The sequence below is a fragment of the Mytilus edulis genome, chromosome 2, assembly GCF_963676685.1.
Source record: "Mytilus edulis chromosome 2, xbMytEdul2.2, whole genome shotgun sequence".
Classification (NCBI taxonomy): Eukaryota; Metazoa; Mollusca; class Bivalvia; order Mytilida; family Mytilidae; genus Mytilus; species Mytilus edulis.
The window spans coordinates 42,005,902-42,026,986 of NC_092345.1; the positions used below are offsets into that span (position 1 = coordinate 42,005,902).

The window sequence follows — 21,085 nt, forward strand, 5'->3', positions numbered from 1 at the left end:
TATAGAGATCATTGTTAAAAAGAATGAAATGTGGGTATATTGAAAGAAAATAGAGTTCTTTTGAAATTTTGAGGAATAAAATGATGATTTTTTTTCTATCATATATTTCTCTCTGACATTTCAAGTTTGTAATTCATACACAGACAATTTATTGACGCAGAGTGAAATACATATTTTGTGGGAAATTGTCTAATTGGCAATCATGCCTCATCTTCTTATATTTATATATGATGTAAGCGCTTGCCTTTTTTTTTAAATCTTAACATTGAAGTCTTAACGGTTCCTCTGGATTGTCCATGTGCTGTGCAGTTGCTGTCTTTTTTCACTGATATTGAATTTGTATAAATCATGATAAGAAACTATCAATATCCTATTATGCAATCGTATTTTGTGTCAGTTTTCAACAGGAAACATCTACTAGTATACCAAAATCATGAAATGTGTAAGGTCTATTGTCAAAATTGGTACAATGAAGGTTAACTATTACACACATTTATCTTGTTTCAAACTTTGTAAATTAAGTGTTCATGAAGGACCAGAAGAAGCACCATATTTAGTATCAAGGTCAAGGTCTCCTCAAAGTGTCATGTCCAAAAGCTTGTTGTAACAACACATTACATGATAAATAACTAAAGTTGTTAAAATGGTGTGCCAAGATACAAAGGTAAGGCTATTTGAATGATGTTCAGTTCACTCTTTTCTGTGAAGTCGTTTTTGATACTAGAACACTTGCTTCTTGTGTGCTTATTTCATGAACCTGGTCACAATCATTTTTTATAAACATAGCACGAACACAACTATCAAATTTAAACTTCACGTGTTAAAGTTTCCAAATAACTTTATGTCATAGAAGTAAACATTTAGACAAGTACTGAGTATAGAAATATGTCCAATTGTCGTCAAGTTTGAAACAAAGGTTTCTTTTTATACTTTGCATTTGGTCTGTTGTGGAGAGTTGTCTCATTTGTAATCATACTACAGTGGAGATCACGTCTAACCTCTCATTAGAACTGTCAGAATAGAACTCTTTTAAACTGTCATAGAACTCTTCTAAGCTGTCAAGGAACAGTTCTTCCTAGAACAGTTCTACCCCATAACTGTTCTACCTTAGAACTGTTCTAAGTAGAACTGTCAAAATCAGTTCTAGGCTAGAACTGTCTAAAACTGTTCTAGATAGAACTGACCAAATCAGTTCTAACCGTAGAACTGTCAGCAGAACTGACTAAATCAGTTCTGACCGAAGAACTGTCTAAAACTGTTCTAGTCGTAGAACTGACCAAACATGTCAGGATTGTAGAATAGTTCTGAATGATGTCACTGCGTTTGAACAGTGCGTTGGTCAGTTCTAGGTAGAACTGTCTAAAAGTATGACATTTTTACATACTGTCCTAGAACAGTTCTCCTGACAGCTTCTGACAGATTTGATGAGAGGTTAGAAGTGCTCCCCACTGTACATCCTCCTCCATATATTTTATAACTTTATTAAAAACTCTGAGAACGAACTAAATTAGAATAGAAAAATAAGTCCAAGTTTGAGTGAGACATAACATAAGAATATTTTATCTAAATAACTAAAACACATATGTACATTGAATTTTTCAAAATATCTGTGTCATATCTGCAAAAAGGAAGTTTTCAGTAAAAAAAAACATAAAGCAATGCAGTTGGTAAAATTTTTATGGAATATACATGCCATAATGTACAACTTGAGTACGTTTTTCAGATTTTATGGACATGATGATGATTCAGCATCAACAAGTTAACCAATTAGTCATGCAACAATTGATGATGCAACAATTTGGTGGTCAAAACAGACAATCTTATCCATGCTACCCTTCTTATTATTATGCAGAACCAGCACAGCCTGTTTTGGTACGTTTTGGACGTTTTTATTTTTTTTCTTGACCTCTTTTACAGATTTTATGGAAATGATGATGATACAGCATCAACAAATGCATCAAATGGTGATGCAACAAATGATGATTAGTCAACTTCCGGGTGGTAACCGGGGTAACTCATACCCTACAGCAATAATGTCAGAACCCGCAGCTCCTGTTATGGTACTTATTAATAACAATTTTCCCGAAGTAAATTATTTTCGGAACAAACCCAAAATATTGAAAAAGTTATCATAACGGAAAAAATTCATTACTAATAAATGATTAAATTGAGAGTTTAAATAATTGATAATGTTCTATTGCAGCTACTGTGTAAAGTTTTAGTGCTGTTGAAAATTATTTTTAAAGTGTGATCCAAAAACCTATATAACAAATTTCATTTGATTAATCTAAGTTGCATAAATGATTATTGTTTTTTTTTGTTATAATCTGCGATTTGTACACACTTCGTTTAAATTAAGCTTCGAAAAGTCTTTGACTTATGTCATTAATGAATGAGTATGTCTAAGACTACGTTTCCAAATAGACCTTTGAAGCAACACGGGGATTAAATTTCTAATTTCAGACTAGGTGACCTTTTATGGCATTCTTAATTGACCGGTTTCAAATAATAACGAAAACACCAACGTCAGTTTAGTATTGGGTGACAAAATGTCATTTGCTTTGTTTTAGATGGCCCGTCCAGGAGGTGGACAAGTACATCACCATCATTACTCAATGACCCCACAACCTATGGCTGCCCCAATGCAGCAACCTGTAGTCCATCATTACCAACCTTTACCGCCATTAGAGGGGTGAGTATAATCGGTATTGTAAGATAATGCAATTACCTAGTAAGGAGATTGTTTTGGCAATCTGGAAAATAATAATTTAAACATATGTATTTAATATATCCAGCATTAAATAATTATACTGCAATTATGTTTTGTAAAGACCTTCCAAATTGCTCTTATATAATATATATTACTACCAGCAACTTTGTGAATGTCACCGAATAGACAAAAACAATACTGCTATGACAAGCTGGTAAATAATAATTTAAACATATGTATTAAAAATATCCAGCATTAAATAATATACTGCAATTATGTTTTGTAAAGACCTTCCAAATTGCTCTTATATGATATATTATACTACCAGCAACTTAGTTAATGTAACCGAATAGACAAAAAAATACTGCTTGAAATTGTATCATTTTTTGTTTGTTTTTGTTTTGCTGTTAGTATATTAATACAAACAAGTCTGCTTTTATCAATCTTGCATAACAGACTAGTTTAGCTATAAATATTCAATAGGCAATCTTACATAAAAGACTGGTGTTACATATAGCTATAACATGTCGCTCTTCGCCCATATGTCTTCTCTGAAACAACACCGAACTAACATTGATCTATTGACACTTTGGAATATTGACCTTGTGGCACTTGTGACCAAAAATATCATAAAAAAATTATTCAATATCCGTTGATATTCGTTGATGAATTATGAAATTATTATGAGCCTAAAGTTCTAACTCCCTGAAGTAAAGTTGACCTAAGATGAATTTTGCTATTTTCAGGTCCTCTTTGGACATACTGCTCTTTATGTTAGGTCTTATGCGTCCTTGCCCTTTACATGTTTGAGTTTGAGCGTTACCCATGAAATAAATCACGAAAATCGGTTCTCACATACGAAATTAATTAAAAGCGATTTTCATTTGTGAGCGAATTTTCGTTGTTATCATAATGTGTTAGATGTACCGCCAATTTATATTAAAACGTCAGTTTGAGATTGATAAATCTTCGTCAAAAATATTTATCTATGAAGTAACGAACTGTTAAAATTACTTTCGAAATTTTTGTGTAAATTAACAGTTATTAATTGGTAATTAAAAGTTATCTATTATGTCTAAAATTAAAAAAATATAAAAAAAAGTAAATAAAAGGTATGGGTTGAATGAGTTGACCATAGAATTGACTGGTCTTTTGTTCTATTCACATTATAAACAATATGATTTAAATAGAAATGGATAGCTTATTACATTTGTATTTGAGTTAATAGAACCACAAGTGCCAATAAGTGGCTGTTGTGTTTATAACCTGTACATACTTTGCATCTGTTGGATTGTGAAATAGTATTTACTATAGGAACTCTAATAAATTACTTAAAGTTTTGAGTTCATATAAACATTTATAGAAGATACAATTAAATTTGATTTTCTAATACTATAATCTATTTTTGAAAATTTAAAGATATTAAACAGACAAGTAAAATCTTAATAATCTAAACAATGTCAGATTTGTCAGCATTACAGTCCAAACCAGTTCTAAGTACCACGATGTTTACAGGGATTGGCAGTTTTGGCTTGAACAAACTTTGACCGAATAAAATATTATTACAGTCAAAATAAGTGTTTGTTTAACATACTAATTCTTTTGTCAATGAAGCTTTCAAGAAATTTAGAAGCTAAAATATTTATTTCTAAACGTTCTTCATTATTTTGTTTCAGTCACTTAGAATGGTTTTTTTTGTATTTTCAGACGAATGATGTCCCCAGCCAGGGGTGAGTTCTATGAGCCTATGTATTACCAATGATCACCTATACTGTTTGCATCAACCACCTTGGTAGAGTATTGAATTCTTTAAACTAAGGAATTTGCCCAATTAAGAATGCAAAATACTTTTAAAGAGAAAATCAAAAAATTAAAACTGATTTTGTTTGACATCTACTTTAATAGTAAACAGATTGAAAGTAAGAAAGCCAATAAAATCGCACATAACAGTTATGTTCTTTATATTGTCGAAAAGTCTTACCCAATAATTTTCTAATAACTATTTACTTTCCCGATGACTTTTTTTGATGATTGTGACATTTTTTTATTAACCCATACCACGTTTTTTAACTACTAAATGGGAAATGATTTGTTTTGAACTTAAAGGGAATATTGGAGTTTGTTCAAAGTACTGTTCTTGACTATTCACTTCAAGAATAAAACAATTATGAGATAAACGGTATTCTTATTATAAGCAGAGTTGTGATAAATTGTTTATAATTGCAAATAACGTCAATACGTCAACATTTCATTTTTTCCTTCAACAGTATATATTGGAACTCATTATAGATATCAGGATTGAAATAACAGATTTGAACTTTATATTCAACCATTATTAAACTTTCTAATTTCTAATCAAATATGTTTGTTGTTGTAAGTCCCCAATGTCAGCAACTATATACCTTCCATCTTTAGTCCAAATTCATTACAGCAAAGCTATTTTCGCAACTGGCTAATACCTGTGTGATGAATCAGAAATTTAATAGCAGCACATAGCTGTTTTATTTTGTTTAGGTATTTATTGGGCAGTTCCCTTTACATATAGCACATCCAGAATGAAGTCTTAATTGTCAATTTATCAATTAAAAACTTAGTTTCCATTAAAGAATAGTGTCAAAGAGTAGAACAAACTGTATTCAGCAAGTGACAAGAACATGTCATATTCTGCGGGATCCGACACTATTTTTAATTTAGCTAGTTCATCACATATTTATGGCTAAAAGAGCGATTGCAAAAAAAACCAAATGTTTACGAAATGAAAGTTCTTAACAGCTAACGTACACCAACACATAGGCTTCTTATATTGTTTGCATTGAAAATGGAAGGAACACAGTTTGTTCAACCTGAAGAGTTGTCTTCTTTACAAAAATTCTTAAATTGGAAACAAAAACGGAAATTTAAAAATATACTTATGTATCTTTTTTACCTGCAAATATTGTATAAACTAATTGAAGTACAAGACTTGGTTCATGGTTACAGTTTGCTATTATCTGAACACGAAGAGTATGAACGATTAACAACTTTGACTAGAAAATAGCAATACATTCATTTGTCTGGTTGATCGCAAAGTCAAATGTGATTTAAAATAATATTGTAATGAATGACAACTCAATCTTCACAGGAAACACTTGGTTTGAAATATTTGAATAAGAAAAAACTACGACGTTCAATTGAATATCGAACCATTATTCGTTTGGGTCAAACGTTAAATAGTATTTAAAAAGAAAAAGCACTAAGAAGTTGTTGTATTTCAAAGATATTTTTTAAAGTCTCAAATGACAAGCCAAGAGCGTAAAGTATTGAAAAATCCAAAGCTACAAACGTTAGATTTATAGTTCTTAAGTTATTAGGCAACTGTACTATTTTGCTGTTTTATAGCCATCCAGCATAGCTATAATTGATTTTTTCTCTAAGTACAATGTAAGGCATAAACAAGAGATCATACGATGTCCCTTCCTTTCACGAAAAAGAGTTGGAAAGGATAAAACTGAATTTTCATTTGTTAATTTCCTAGGATTTTATTCCTGTCTGATATGTTTAAAGAATCCTTTTACACATTTATCTGTATACGCTCCAGTAGGATATAACTATTATAAAACTCAATTTAAATTGGAGACACGCTACAGACCCTATTATTAATTATTTTCATAAATTGAGAATTTTGTTCTAGATTTTTCTAGCAAGGGACGCTAGAACGGCCGATTTCCTTATCCCTTGATTTGTCTTTTAAATCGATTTATGAGATTTGTTGTTGTTCTTTTGACACATTACCCATTTACATTCTCAATTTTATTGAACAACGGGAAACAACTGTTGCCTAAATTTAGGTACAATTGATGCATACATTGTTGTTGATCGCTACAACTCTTTTATTGTAAATCACTTTGTTTCTACTAGAAAGTTATTGTTGAGAAATTTTGTCACTTATTACACGTGCTACTAATATGACACTTAGTGTTTCATTCCGCACATAATGTAGTCACTGTTAACATGTATATCATGCATAAATGCATAATTTTATCACTGTACATATGACATGATTGAATGCCAATTTGGACAGCGGGATACCAAGTTAGTATTTATAAAACCGCTTCAAAAATCCGAGGCTTAAAATTTAGTGCACCAGTGGCGCGTTTCGTCTACATAAGACTAAAATAAAAACACTTTCAACTCCGTATTAAAGAAATATTAATGGATTTAAAACAGCTCTTTTAGTTAAATTTGAAAATAACTATCTTTATATCTTTTTATCTTCTTTAACGACACATGAATGAAATCGGAATTTAAACATGTGTAAAGTTGAGGTAATATTAAAACCAAAAAACATATAACTCAGGAATCACATTTTGCCCCCAGATTTGTTTTCATTATGAATATTACGTGGTTCAATTCTGAATGCACAAACATTCACTTTTGTCATTTTTGAGAATTACGATTCTTTGTCCGTTTATATGCTTATATGTTTGATTTTGCTATTTGATTATGGACTTTCCGTTTTGAATTTCCCTCGGAGTTTGGTATTTCGTTATTTCACAAGTCTCAGTGTTCTCCGATTTGTCATCTCTGTTCAGGTGGCTTATTGATTTCTTTCATCTGGTGTCTGAACTTTATTTTTCTATTGATTTTATTATTCTGGTGTCTAAATTTATTTGCATTGCAGATGTGTGAATGTTAAGATATCTGCTCAAAAACTTGTTGAAATCAAAGATATTCAATTTACTTTCGTATCAAGTGTTTAAATTATTCAAATCATTCATGATAAGGAGAAACCATGATTGTTTACAAAAATAAAAACATGTGAAGTGTATTTATTGGCATATAGTCAAAGCAGTGTATAAAAAGTGGAATATTGAAAGAGGGTACACTACTTCGAAATATCTCCCGTGATACTGTTCAATAGACTTTTCAAAAAGGAAATTTGAATAAATGTTTCCAACATTAAAACTGTGTTTCTTATCTTTTCAGCCCATACCACTCCAGGAAACTATTTCACCAATGGTGCATCAGGGTCTAATTACTATGTTTACCATTGACGTCAACTTTGAACTTTGAAATGTATTTCCTGAGATGTGTCAGCAACAGAAGAACATACTTTAACAGAAATTTAGATTTGTAAAAAAAGATATTTCTTTTATGAAGACAGCTGAACAGCTCTTTAATATCAAACTTTCGAAAAGAAGTTAAATTGTGGGTAAAGTGTAATCATTATAGGTCATTGTGTAGATTACTTTTGGTGCTATTGTGTAGTAAAGGGTAAACGATTTCCAAAGTGGTTGAAGTATGACTGTTGGCACATATTTGTATGCAATGTGATCATAAAACTAAGGCTCCTTTATTTATTTTGCATTTGCAGATATCATAATGTGTAACGTAATGTTTAGATTTTTTACCTTGAAATTTGTAAACGTAGATATTTAAATTTAGAATATGTGATCCGAAATCTGTGATATTTGATTAATCCAATATTTATTTTCATTGTCAATGCGTTGTCAATATTTTGGAAATAATAATGGTAATAATTATTAGATAAAATATAAATATAATATGCATAATATGTTTCATTGAGAAATCTCATTAACTCACTTTTCAATTTTTGCAATAGAAAGAATAAGTGAATAAATTTAATTGTTTTTTATTAATCCCTTTTTACTTGTTAAAATACTCAGAAAAACAAATCAGAATGTAATGATTTCATTGGACGAAACTGATAATTGGTTATTCAAAAAAATACTCTTAATTGATTAACTTTCCGTAAATGACCATCTAGGGTATATGAATTAAACCTAATAAATGATTTTTTTGGGGAAAATTTCATTAAATATAACATTTACACTCATCAGGCAAGCTTAGCTGCACCGGCTTTTATCTGTTTAGAACCAGTTTGGATAATTGTCTATTTTGTTTCGTTAGAGTTTTGGCTTTCAACTGTTACTCGAGGGGTTCTCAATGGAATGATGTCCCCCTTAAAGTGAGCTGGTTACAGCTCCTTTTTTTTTTATGTTTTAATGATAAATTCATTAACTAATTAGTTCAATTTACAAAACTAATCCCATTGATGACAATTGATAATGAACCTTGCTCAAGACATTTTTAATTGATGTGAGTTTTAGTTAAACTGCTTATTTCGAGTAGCAAACAAGATAATATTTCTCCATTTAGTTTTGTTAATACTTATATATTTGTATATTTTTACATTTTATACATTTATTATTGAATAAAAACCCAAGAAAAAATAGTTTGTCTATTTGCTTCTTTTGTTTAAATATGGGTAAATGTTTAAGAGTTGTTTTGCTGTCTTTCCAAAATATCTTTTTGATCTTCAGAAAACCTACAAATCTACAATGTCTGGCAAATCTCAGGAATACGTATGCTTAGTTCTAACACATAGAATTTTTATGATGAATCATAACTCCACCCGTTATTTTCATCTTATAGTTATATTATCGTTGAAGTTACGAACTATTTTGATCCTTTCAAAGACAGCAAAACCAGATATAATAAATACGACCGTTTTTCCCGCAAGATAAATAATACTTGTTTCATGTTACTTATTCGCGTTCGATACATCAACCGCCAACTTTATTACCACACAAAACATTAGTATCCTTGAATACAAACGACTTCATAAACTCGTTTGTACTCGCACAATCGTCAGCTTCTGTTGTCGATGACATCATATTACGTTAATTATTAAAATCTTCCATGATGATTTCACCTCACCAGATTTTTGGTGGATTTGCGGAAGTAAACAGATAGATGTTTTTTTATGTCCCTTTATACCGCGTGCGATAGGATAATCGTCTTATCGATACTCAGAGACCGTATGAAGGAATGATTTATATAATTTGTAGGATTACTCGCCATATTCTCTTTACTTTATTTAATCGTATGTTTGATTCGACAAGATCAATGGGAGTTATGAGACTATGATATTTTTTGTACTATTTGAATTCAGAACATTGTCACCTAGTGAACTCATCTTCTTTGAATATGCGTTACAGAAGGCTATCCCACTTTCGTTTCAAATTGATATATTGTGACATACATAAATCCCTCACTTATAAAGCGGCAGATACATTTGACTATCTTATTTCATTCTAAGTTATTTATATACTTTTCGATATTAATGTCGCATAAGTCTATATGTATTGTATGGACAATCACACATATTTTCAAAAATGTCTTGGTCAACCCGAACCAATTTTAATTGCAAGATCACAAAAATGTTCGTGTGTTATTAAAAACTACTGATTTGTTCCATCTGACGAAGCCATAATCCTGTCTTATTCTCCTCATTCAATATTTAACACTGTTTGTTTACTTGTTTTTGTTAAAATGTCTATTTGATCGAGTTAAGGCATTCAATTGATATTTTACTGTGTCTTTCTATGTTGCAATGTTACACCACTGTTTTTGGTGAAAGTTGGCACCTGTTAAAACGTTCTACCCCGCTGTATTTGTTTGCACCTGTCCTAAATCAGGAGCCTGTTCTTCAGTGGTTGTCGTGTGTTTATGGGGTTCATACGTGTTGGTCGTTTCTTATATATATAAGACTGTTGGTTTTCCTGTTTGAATTGCTTTACAATATAGTCCTTTTGGGGCCCTTTATAGCTTGCTGTTCGGCGTGGGCCAATGCACCGTGTTAAATGCCGTACTTTAACCTATAACTGTTTACCCTTTTCACTGAGACTTGGATGGAAAGATGTCTCATTGACACTCATACAATATCTTCTTATTTCTAACAAATACCGCGATTGTATCCGGTAGGTGCCACTTAGAATCAAGGACCTGAATACACATAGTTTAGCGACGCTTTAAATGGAGTTTGTATTGCCGATTTTTTTTTCATATGTATGTTTAATGGATTGTTTCTTGTCTTTTATTCTACTCTCTATTCATGAGGTCACCTTTCAATCTTTTGTCAACTTTACAAATGACTACAAGTAAAAAAATCGGAAAATACCTACCGCATAATTCTTGATTGGAAAACTCTTAGATACGTTATTCAAAGAAACATGATTATATTTTTCCTTTTATCTATGATGAGTTTATTATGTAGATGAGTTGTTTACCATCAACAATATTTATTCTGTTCTGGTTAGTTCAAATTACAGTATAAAAGTAATACGATAACAAAGGGACGAATAAAATACTTTAAAAGAAGTAAGTCGAACATATCATGACAAAATAAAAAAAAAGACGAAAAGACAAACAACAGTCTACAAAATCTCTGAAAGGAAATTGGTATTTTTTGTGTCGTCTGGTAACTGGCTGACTGACACAAACACTAGTTTCCCTTTATTCATTTTGTTACATAAAATAAAGAGTTGAACTGCACAAAGCCAATATGAACATGCCAAACCATTAGGGATGCATTTCCAGTTCAACTAAAAACAATCATAGTGTTACCAACGACAGGAATGAATATAATCACATTTTTGTGTTGTTACGAAATGAGAATAAAACTAGTGGCAAACCATTTGGAAATATTTCAATGGTTATGTTAGACACATACAATGAATATTCCTTAACGTGCAGACAAACTTTGAAGGCGTTCGTTAAATTTTCAAGGAGATGAAATTTAAATTTAATATTGAAACTCTCCGTTCAATAACTTCCCAGTAAGCGTTGCACTCGGGTATATGATCAAAGAAGCATAAACCATTGAATAGTTTACCGATATATAATCCATATGTGTTTTGTATTGCAACACACATTTTTAACTGACTCTAACTTATAATACATATAATATAATTTTATTTTTATTTCCGTTAACATATGAATACAGTAAAATTAAATTAAAGGTACTGTTAAATTGCCGAATAACAACATTATATTCCGTTTATAATTTCAATCAGACAATTAAATATAAGCTTATTACCCTTGAAATATTCATTCCCCGAGAAACCAAGCATCCGATGATTTTGTATTCGATATTATTTTTTCTGCAATTTCAGTATTGGCGGGGCAACTGGTGATGGTGCTTCCATCCTGGAGTAGTTTATATCAGTAACGTGTGTCATTCGCTCTAAAATCGATTAGTTCATATTTGCGCTCGAATTCTTTTACTCGCGTTGCCTAAATTTACTGTTCCTCAGTTCAAAGGTGTTTTTTAATTATATTTAGGCAATTTTACGAGTTGATGTTGTATTGATAGAAATAGAGACAGCCCGTACAACCTTGTCTTTCACCGAAACTTTTGTTTGATTTTACAAGATTACTATATAAGTTATTACAGTGATGTCGATCTTACCAACTAAAAGTTTTACAGCTTTCGAAGATTTTGTTGTCCTGCATTCTTATTTTGAAAATTTGTGAATTGATACTATTAATACAATGTCATTTATAAAAATCTGAAACACATATTTACTTCCATAAGGTGGTTGATGCATTCAAATGATTAGTAATTGCTACCATTGTTTTTACTTTTGATGTATAATTATGTTTTCCTATTTTGATGTTCATGATTTTAGCTGCATACACTTTCTAATTTATTTTTCATCTACTACTCAACAATAGACGCACTTTAAAGAAATTTAGATATATGCCCGATTCAAAATGTAAAACAATCATATGCAGCAACAACTTTCAAATGAGAACTCATTACATTGGATATGGATACACATTAAAAACCTACAATTCAAAACTAATTAGCAAATTTATCATTCGACCACGAATCGTATTAGATGCTGACTCGTATACGTTAACCGCGTATATTTTTTTCCATTGCATTTATGGCACCATAGACTTGCCATTGAATTTAAGTGTGATAGAAGGATGAAAACGTACGACGGAAAGTGCACCTGGTTTGTAGTTGAAAAAAATCTGATGTAGTGTAGTCGAATATATATTAATACTGCTTTGCATATTCTACTGCCACAATAAACCAATAAATTAATAAAAAAAACCTGTCATTATGCATTGTCAGGGTGTTACGTACTGTTACGCATTTTCCGCACTGAAAATATTTCTCTCGTCACACTGAACGGAGAGTAATATTAACAAGTGATAGCACACACACTTTATTTGGTTGGACTGACCTGCAATGAGACAATAACAATCAAAACCAAGGAGTAAACAAAGACCAACAAAGATATCCTAATTCAAAACTTCCGTAGCCGTCAATGATATATCATTTTGCAAAATTTTCGTAGGGTTTTTGGTAATGGTATATCATATTGCGAAATTTCTCTAGGGTGTTCGTTAATGATGACTTTCACTGATTACCATTTACTACTTTTCTCCGCGACTGCAATTCTTTTACACCGAGTTGTATCATTTATTCAATGGAATTTTTGTTTGTTGAATTCTCCAAAATGAAGTTCGTATCTGTCGGCTAGAATAAAAGCGATGAACAGAAAAATGGTCCAGATAATGATTTTCAATTCAGAAACTTAGTTTTACAACTCTTTAGAAGTGAATATCGTTTTAAAATCCCTTAAGTTGATTTCAACAAAAATAATTAAGTCCCAAATTAACACTTGTAATGTGTCAGAACCGCCTTTCTGGATTTACCTCCATCAGGAACAGTCAAACACAAGACATCGAAAGCAAAATAATGTAAAAAAAACCAATAATACTCGAAGAGCGTATAGGAATTACCAAAATCATCTCAAGACAGCCTTACAGGAGTTCGAACCTAAGTGTCTTAATATATTATTCAATTGATGAACAGAGTATCAACGAAAGGTAAGCTATACATCATGTCAGTGCCGAAATACTGAAAACAGAGATGCTCAGGGACTAGCAGTTTCTATTCAGATTGAAATTTAGTTCATATTATAAAACTAACCCGTTATGAGATATATACATATTTTTATTCAGCTCAACCTGTTACACATTCAACCAGTATCAACCTTATCATTGTTAAACAATTGTTGTTATTATGGACGGTGTCGTTGGTATACTTTCGTTCCTTATGTTTATTAAGTAACCATAGTTTGTATTTTTCGTATTGGGAATTAATTGAACCTATTTGGTTTGTTGTGTATAATTTCATTTGCGTTTATTTTCCTTTAAACTGTTTCTGGCATATAGAATGAAATTCAAAACAGTGTGGCTGTGGCCATTGATTGACACATTAAATTCATCCATTGACTGGGACAATTTAGATGAACGTTTGTATGTAACGACTACTGCTCACTATGTACTTTTAAAAGACACTTAAACTATGGGGTCACCAAAGGTTCTCAACACCTTCATAAAGTAATTCGAAAAACTAATCAGAAAGAACACGATGGTTTGATTTATATCAATTATATAAATCAAAACATAAAGGTTATTCCTGATTAATTTTTTGAATTATTTTATAATTAAAGGCGTTAAGAAACCTTTGGTGACCCCACAGTTTAAATGTCTATCGTAGGTACGTCGTGGACAGTGGTCGTAACAGACAAACATTCACGTAAATTGTCCCAGTCAATGAATGAATTTAATGTGTCAATCAATGGCCACAGCCACACTGTTTTAAATTTCATTCTATTTAAAAAAGAAAACACGTTTAGTGCTTTCTGATCAGTAACGAAAAGAAAGTATATTCTCATTAATTTTCATGTTCAAACGAATATTTAATCCCGTATGTTAAAACAGACAAATATTCGAAGTACGCATGAGCATGTCATTCGTCATATTGAAAACACTCAATTTCCAGATGATAAAAAAATACTTGCAAATTGCAAAACATTAGGGATAAGATATTAATAATTTTTCAAAAGCTCACATATAAAAAGTGACTATGATCTTATTCTCAAATTTCCAGATGTTGCACAATTTTCATTATTGCACAAGAACTATAATGTTAATGTAAATTTACTTCATTTGTAAAGCTTTAACAGAAAGACGAATGGCACCTGCACAAACACGCATCGCAGAACCAAGGGCAAGGTCATTATCACCTCCACCAGTGGGTAAGTTATACTATCGTACAAAGAAATAAAGTTTTTAAGTACATTTCAACGAATAAATCTTCATTGAACTACATGTATTTTTTTTCCTGGAAAACTGTCCTAGATTAAAAAGGGGGTTTTAATGTTATGAAAATTGTCAACCCGCCAAACAAAAGTGTTAGTGTGAGTCTATCGAGTTTTTTTTTTTTAAAGTAATTTACTTTTGTTGGGGCATGATAACATTTCATGACATTTCCTTGCAGTTCTTCTGGTTTCAGATTTACTTACAACAGGCCAGTGATATTTGTTATTTTGATGTGTCAGTTACTATGAATTTCAGTTTCATGTCGAATATGCACCTGCGTTCATATCGATACTTTAGGGACGATTTAATTTTTGCCTTGCTTAAAAGTTTGCTCGCAACAATAAATCCCTTATGTGGCTACATAGTAACATAAGTTTATAATGAAATGAACAATCAATTACTAGTAACATGTTAGCCTTTTATTAATACGTTGGTAAAGGTCTCTGATAAATTAGAGAAAATCTGAAAACAACACTTTTCTAAATTACATGCAACCTAGGCATTTACTGGATATAACACATTTCTGGTTTGATTTTTGTCTGAAAAAAAAGAGATAAACCTATAAACTAGGATCTGACTCAACATATAGTACGGTGACCAGACCCAACATTTTTTTAGATTTAATCGTCAAACATACTATATGGCTATATTATATATCATTGGATTCGGAAAAATGAGTACTTTTGAAATATCGATGTCGTCAAAAAGAAATGTGGTGACAGTTTTGCATAAAATAAGGTCAAAGATCAAATTCTGTTTTTCTTTTTTCTTCTTCCATACTTTTAAAATTTGAAGATATATACATCAATTAAGTTTAAATTTCAGATACAGACATTTTTACAAATCTATTAACAATGAATTACCTCAAAAAATGTAAACAAAAAGAATTAGGAAATCGATTTATTCTGTAAATTGGCGTTTTTCAAACACTTGATCTATAATACACATATTCTGTTAAAGTTACAGAAGTTATATTGCTGGTTGACATTCAACGTCAGCAATAAAGGATAAATATTATTATTTTTAACTGAAGCCTACTATCATGAAGGCGTATTTTGCCTAAGCTCATTCATGTAATTCATTAAAACTAAAAAGCACTCAATACCTCGAAAACAGTTGCAATCAAAAATCCAATCAAAGAGATCCACACAACAGAATTATGCCAGAAGTATGTTTTGGTTCATCTATCAAGGAACATGATTTGAAATGTCTACATAATTCTGAACTTTCCAGGAGCAAAGCTCCAGACATGTAGGGTGTTGTTGTGAACAAACACATGACTATGTTACATGAAGATTTTCCTTTCAATGAAAACACAAGATTCTGTAAGAATACAATACACGGGGTGTAATGAATCATTTAACTATCGCCAGTCGTATTGTAAAATTGACGTAATAGGGGGTTTAGCAATGCGTAATGCGGTCCAAATTTTTATTTTGAAACGAATTACGTAAAACATGCTGTTTCAGTGCCGCCTCTCAGAGAGATAATCTGACTAAACTTACATCTTTACTAGCGGCAAACTTGACGCGCATTGGATAATAATTATAATGGAATGGTTTTAAAGAGATTTTTCTGATCATAGAGCTTTGAAATTAACTTTCAAGGGCTTTATCTTTGGCAATATTATCGAAACTCCAAAAACATCCGGTCGGGCATGTACAGCAGTTAGTAGTTCACAAATTGTTGGGGAAAACAGACACATAGTTAGTGAATAGGTGAAAATCTCCGTCCATCCTTTGCACTGCTAATGCTCCCCATCTGCACCCACAACTCGCTTGAATGTGTCATACATTTATAGTAGTGAACACGAACACACAGAACAAACACATTTGTATTAGAGGTCTGTATGCTTGTTCTTCCGCTCTTTCCCATTTCTCTAAACTTCGTGTCAAAGTTTAAGGAATTCAGTATCAGCCTAGGTCTCCTCTTGAGTGCTTAGCAAGTTACTACAGCCATTAACAGTGTTGGTATAGATAACTTTGACGATTTCGGAATTTACAAACGTTCTCCCTATGTAAAGCTCACATCAGGTGGAATCATAAGGGATTTGTCAAAGTTTTGCAGTTAGGAATACTTCTCCACTCAATAATCTTATACACTTTGGTGGAAGCTGTAGTATATGTGCAGCGTTCCCTTTCGGCAGACGTTATAGAGTTGTTCATTTCGTAGCGTTCAAAAACATCTTCTACTGTGTGAGCTATAGAAATTCATCAGAACATATGTTTTAATCAGCTGCAAGGTCACCGAATAATTTACCTTTCTTAATATCAATACATTGAACCAATGCCATACCATCTCTGATGCAAGTTGAAAGTGATGGTACAAAGAAGGGTATGGAAAGTGCACAAGTGACTCAGATTCTAATTGCCTCGCCAAATCAGACTTGCATGATTTTCTGATGGTGCCGTCATCTTGAAAAAAGGAATTTGGAATGGGACCTACAGGGTGCTGCAGCACATGTTCTATGGTATCATGCATCATCTCTACTTTTTGCCAAAATCAGTGCACGTCTAAATACAAGTTATGGGTTTATTTGAGCTAAAGGTATTTCCTCCGATTTATATCTAATGTTTTGTGGTCATGTTGTAAAACGTTTTTAGTTTTGACTTTGATATAGGACTATAAAGACTCCTTGCCTGGATCTAAAGAAAGAGCAAAAGTGATAAATTTTTTAGACATTTTCAAGCCTTCCTATTCAGCTGTGAGCAAAGAATCTCGAATATCTCGTGTAGCATGCATTCTAGAAGAGATGTTAATAAGACACGGAGGATGGGATTCCATATCAAAGGGATCAGTCATGGATCATTCAGATGATCCACAATGACAATAACATGTTCATCTCTTTTCATTGCTTTTAGCTTTATTTCCCCTTGTGATAATGCATTAATTGCAGCAATTCCAGCCCTTTTCAGCGTTACACGACTAAGAGATTCTAAGAAATGTCTAGAAAGGGTCCATCTAACAAGCGCAGACTTTTGATTTGTTATGCCTACAGTGCCACCTGATCCCCTTGAGGCTTCTAGAACGGTCTTTCTGTTTCCATGTCTTTCCATGAACCGTTGAAATGTCCAGGAGTCTGTTTGAAAGCAAAGTAGCCATCTATTAAATTCTCAGAAAGTTGAAGCATATCGAGTATGTAAACTTGCATACACCTTCAGTAATTGGTACGGTTGGTTACAAAAACATGAGTATACATTTGAGAAGATGATCTCAAGGAAGTTACAAATTTCTCTCTCGTTCTACTCTAACATTTGACAGCTACTGTCTACTGCTTCAAGGAACACATCCTAGTATTTGAATGTAGTTGATACAGCACATTCCCTTTGCTTATATGTATCTATAATAGGCTGTATATATGATTTTCGACTAGCTCCGTCGTATGAGCGTTAAAACTTATATCTGGCTTAAATTGCTGAAATAATGCTTCTGATATAAATTAATTTGATATTATTGATTAATAAAGGTATTAAATATCATATAAATGTGAATTATTTTACATTTTGCGTTAAAATTGAAACGTACTCTATTCAATGCAAAATATTCATAGTTTTAATCTTTTACATAAACTCTTAAAAAATGGGTTAATATTGCTAAACTGTATTTGAAATCGTTCAAATAAGGTGTAACAACAATGTATATAATAACAGCAATCATATCACGGATGTTATTTTACAACTTAGACCTCAAAAATTTTCTACGTCGATTTTGTGTTCACGTTAACTAACGTATTTCAAAGCCCATTTTACAAAAATTGCACCGTACGATTTTTTGACGACAAGTCAAAATGTTAAGATTAACCTTTCAACTACCAATACTGTGATTTATAGCCGTATAGTCCGAATGACAATTAAACTCCTTAAATAAGCGACTTTTCCTTACTTGGTCACCGTACTAATATTTATCAAGTGCTATTTTCATTCAGTGATTTGCTTTATAGAGAATATCATAAGGATTTTTTCAATATCACACATGTATCAACACTTAATATTATACATGTACCTCAAGAACAACTAAATTAGCCGTTTTTCCCCACGCGACATAACGTAAATCATGTATAAGAGGTTTGATAAAGCCCTTGTAACCGTGACTGATACCGATATCATAACTAGTGATCCTTCATATTTTTTAAATATCATTCCGTATCAACTTCAAAAATAGTAAACTTGAAAAAATACGTGAACATTTGCTTAAAATACATTTTTACGAATGATAAGATAGTAACTATCTACTTAAATATGAAGTAACACATGTAGTAATAAAACATTAAGAATTCAGAAGACAACCTTCGACATCTCGATTCTGGCAAACAAAACAGGTTTAGTCACTTCAAGAAATGAGAAACGTTGCATTACTGTAGATATCGTATTTTCTCACTATATGTACGTCATTAACAGGAATCTGCTCCTTATACAAAGACTAACCGAACAGAGATATGTGGAAAAAATCTTAATAAGTTTTACGATCACCCTCACAAATCGGTTGACCAATACACGATGTGAATGAACACACTAGTGACATGTTTCGCGGTCTTAAATCGTACAGTGTCCAGTTAAGTCATCTATAATTTTATCTATTTTGAACTATTCCCAATTGTGACATTTAACAATGTTTGAATTCGCATTAATGGCAGATGATACAAGCATAGCAGGAGACTCTTTATTTAAAGCTTTAAATTAAAATTGAAGAAAAGTTCACTCAATTTCAAAGTAAAGGGCACCATTGTCAAAAGCAATTAAGATGAACAAGTATACTAAAATCAAACAAAATTTATGAACAAAATCAATAAAAAATTTTGCAACTCATTAAAATGATGACTTTAACCAATAACAGTAATTTTTTTTTCGAGCAGCAGCAAAAAGATCGGTAAGAAAGAAGCATCCATTTCCTGGTCCAAGTAAGTACATGTTGCATATTGTTTGTAAAGTACATTTTTGTTTAACTTTTTTGTAAGGATATTATCTGCAGCAAATTTATACATATCGATCTTTGTAAGAAAGACAATCTTGTCTTAGAAAAACCGATTCATTATCATTACTTTATGTGTACCTTCATGAGTTTTGTAAATATTGATTTGATTTTAATATATAACTATTCTGAGTATCATATTCGCAATTAATGTTTAATGTAGCCTTAATCTTATGATAAATTCTTTTTATTTTCAGAAAGACTTCGGAAGTTTCGTCACATTGGTTACGCTGCTTGGTTTATAGCTTCACTAAAAAAATTAGCAGAAAAGGTAGAACCTACTAACACCCACAAAAGGACACACTCTGTTAAAAATGAATTTGAATCACGTAGATAAAAGTTAAAAGCGTTTTCAGATTGCGTGTAAATTAATAAAAAAATTAAATGTTATCATGACATACGATAAATTAAATAATTGATATTAAATTTTAACCAAAATTTAACGAATAAAAAACTTTATATTTGTTTAAAATAAAACATCAACAGGAAATTTATAGCAAAAAGCATAAAAAAATAACTATATTTATTTTGCGTATATTCAGGATAAACATACAATAGATTTGGTAAATAATCTGTATCAATTAATCATCGAGTTGTACTAATAACAATATTACTCTAAACCACATTCAGAAAAGTAATTTTTAAAGAAAAGTGCGCATACAACTACAAAACGATGATAATTGCATTTTTTTAAGATATGGTAATGCGATATTTTTTTCGTCTGCGATATTTACATTTTCTATGAAAAGAAAAACTTTATTGAAAGAGTTTGATTTGAATATAGCTGTCTCAGAAAGTGAAATCCATTACTATGATTGACTTCTGATATAGTTTATATTGGGCATCCTGATGGGTAAATTATTAGTCAAAGCGTACGAATAAAGGCTACTTTTCCCCACAATGTATATATATTGTGTATGTAATTAATGACAAATCGTCAATAACGATCGATTATGTAAGACATATTATCACGCCGTGCTTAAGTGTCGTCCCTCTTCCTAGAAAATACAATATGGGAATGAAAAATTAAAAACAAATATAAACGTATGTCTTACTTTAGATAAATATGTGATATCCTATCTAAGAAATATGAATAGTTAATATAGTTATCTGATATCTTTTAACAGCCTCCCTATTTCCTAACACGAATTAAAACAGCGTGGGAAATCGAATGTCGAGACTATCTACATTCTCATTCTGATATAGAAATTCGTTTAAAAAAATATTATAAGAAGAAAATCTGTTGAAAATATGCTCTAAATGTTTTAAAGAAATTATGAATATCAATCTTCAAACATGGTCCCCTCTATGAAAAGGGGTCATTTAGCATATCGCACCCTGGAAATAGATCATTATCTAAAATTTCATTCAAAACATCTGAAAAGTATTATTTTATTAATGAAAAATTATGGTGGAACTTTTACCGAAAACTTATAA

General features: G+C 31.4%; 1 protein-coding gene across 6 annotated transcripts in view; it reads left to right on the forward strand.

The window, feature by feature from the left end:
• Positions 1-21,085, forward strand: part of LOC139510192 (uncharacterized) — a 56,822-nt gene that overhangs the window by 26,486 nt on the left and 9,251 nt on the right. For 3 of the 6 annotated variants that reach the window (XM_071296644.1, XM_071296647.1, XM_071296649.1), the window contains 5 exons: positions 1,918-2,060; positions 2,571-2,692; positions 4,418-4,440; positions 14,536-14,616; positions 19,533-19,546. In XM_071296644.1, coding sequence (XP_071152745.1) covers positions 1,918-2,060; positions 2,571-2,692; positions 4,418-4,440; positions 14,536-14,616; positions 19,533-19,546 — 383 coding nt within the window. Of the gene's footprint in view, positions 1-1,723; positions 1,873-1,917; positions 2,061-2,570; positions 2,693-4,417; positions 4,441-14,535; positions 14,617-19,532; positions 19,547-21,085 lie in introns of all 6 variants that reach the window. The other 3 variants (XM_071296643.1, XM_071296646.1, XM_071296648.1) reach the window with 1 other exon arrangement.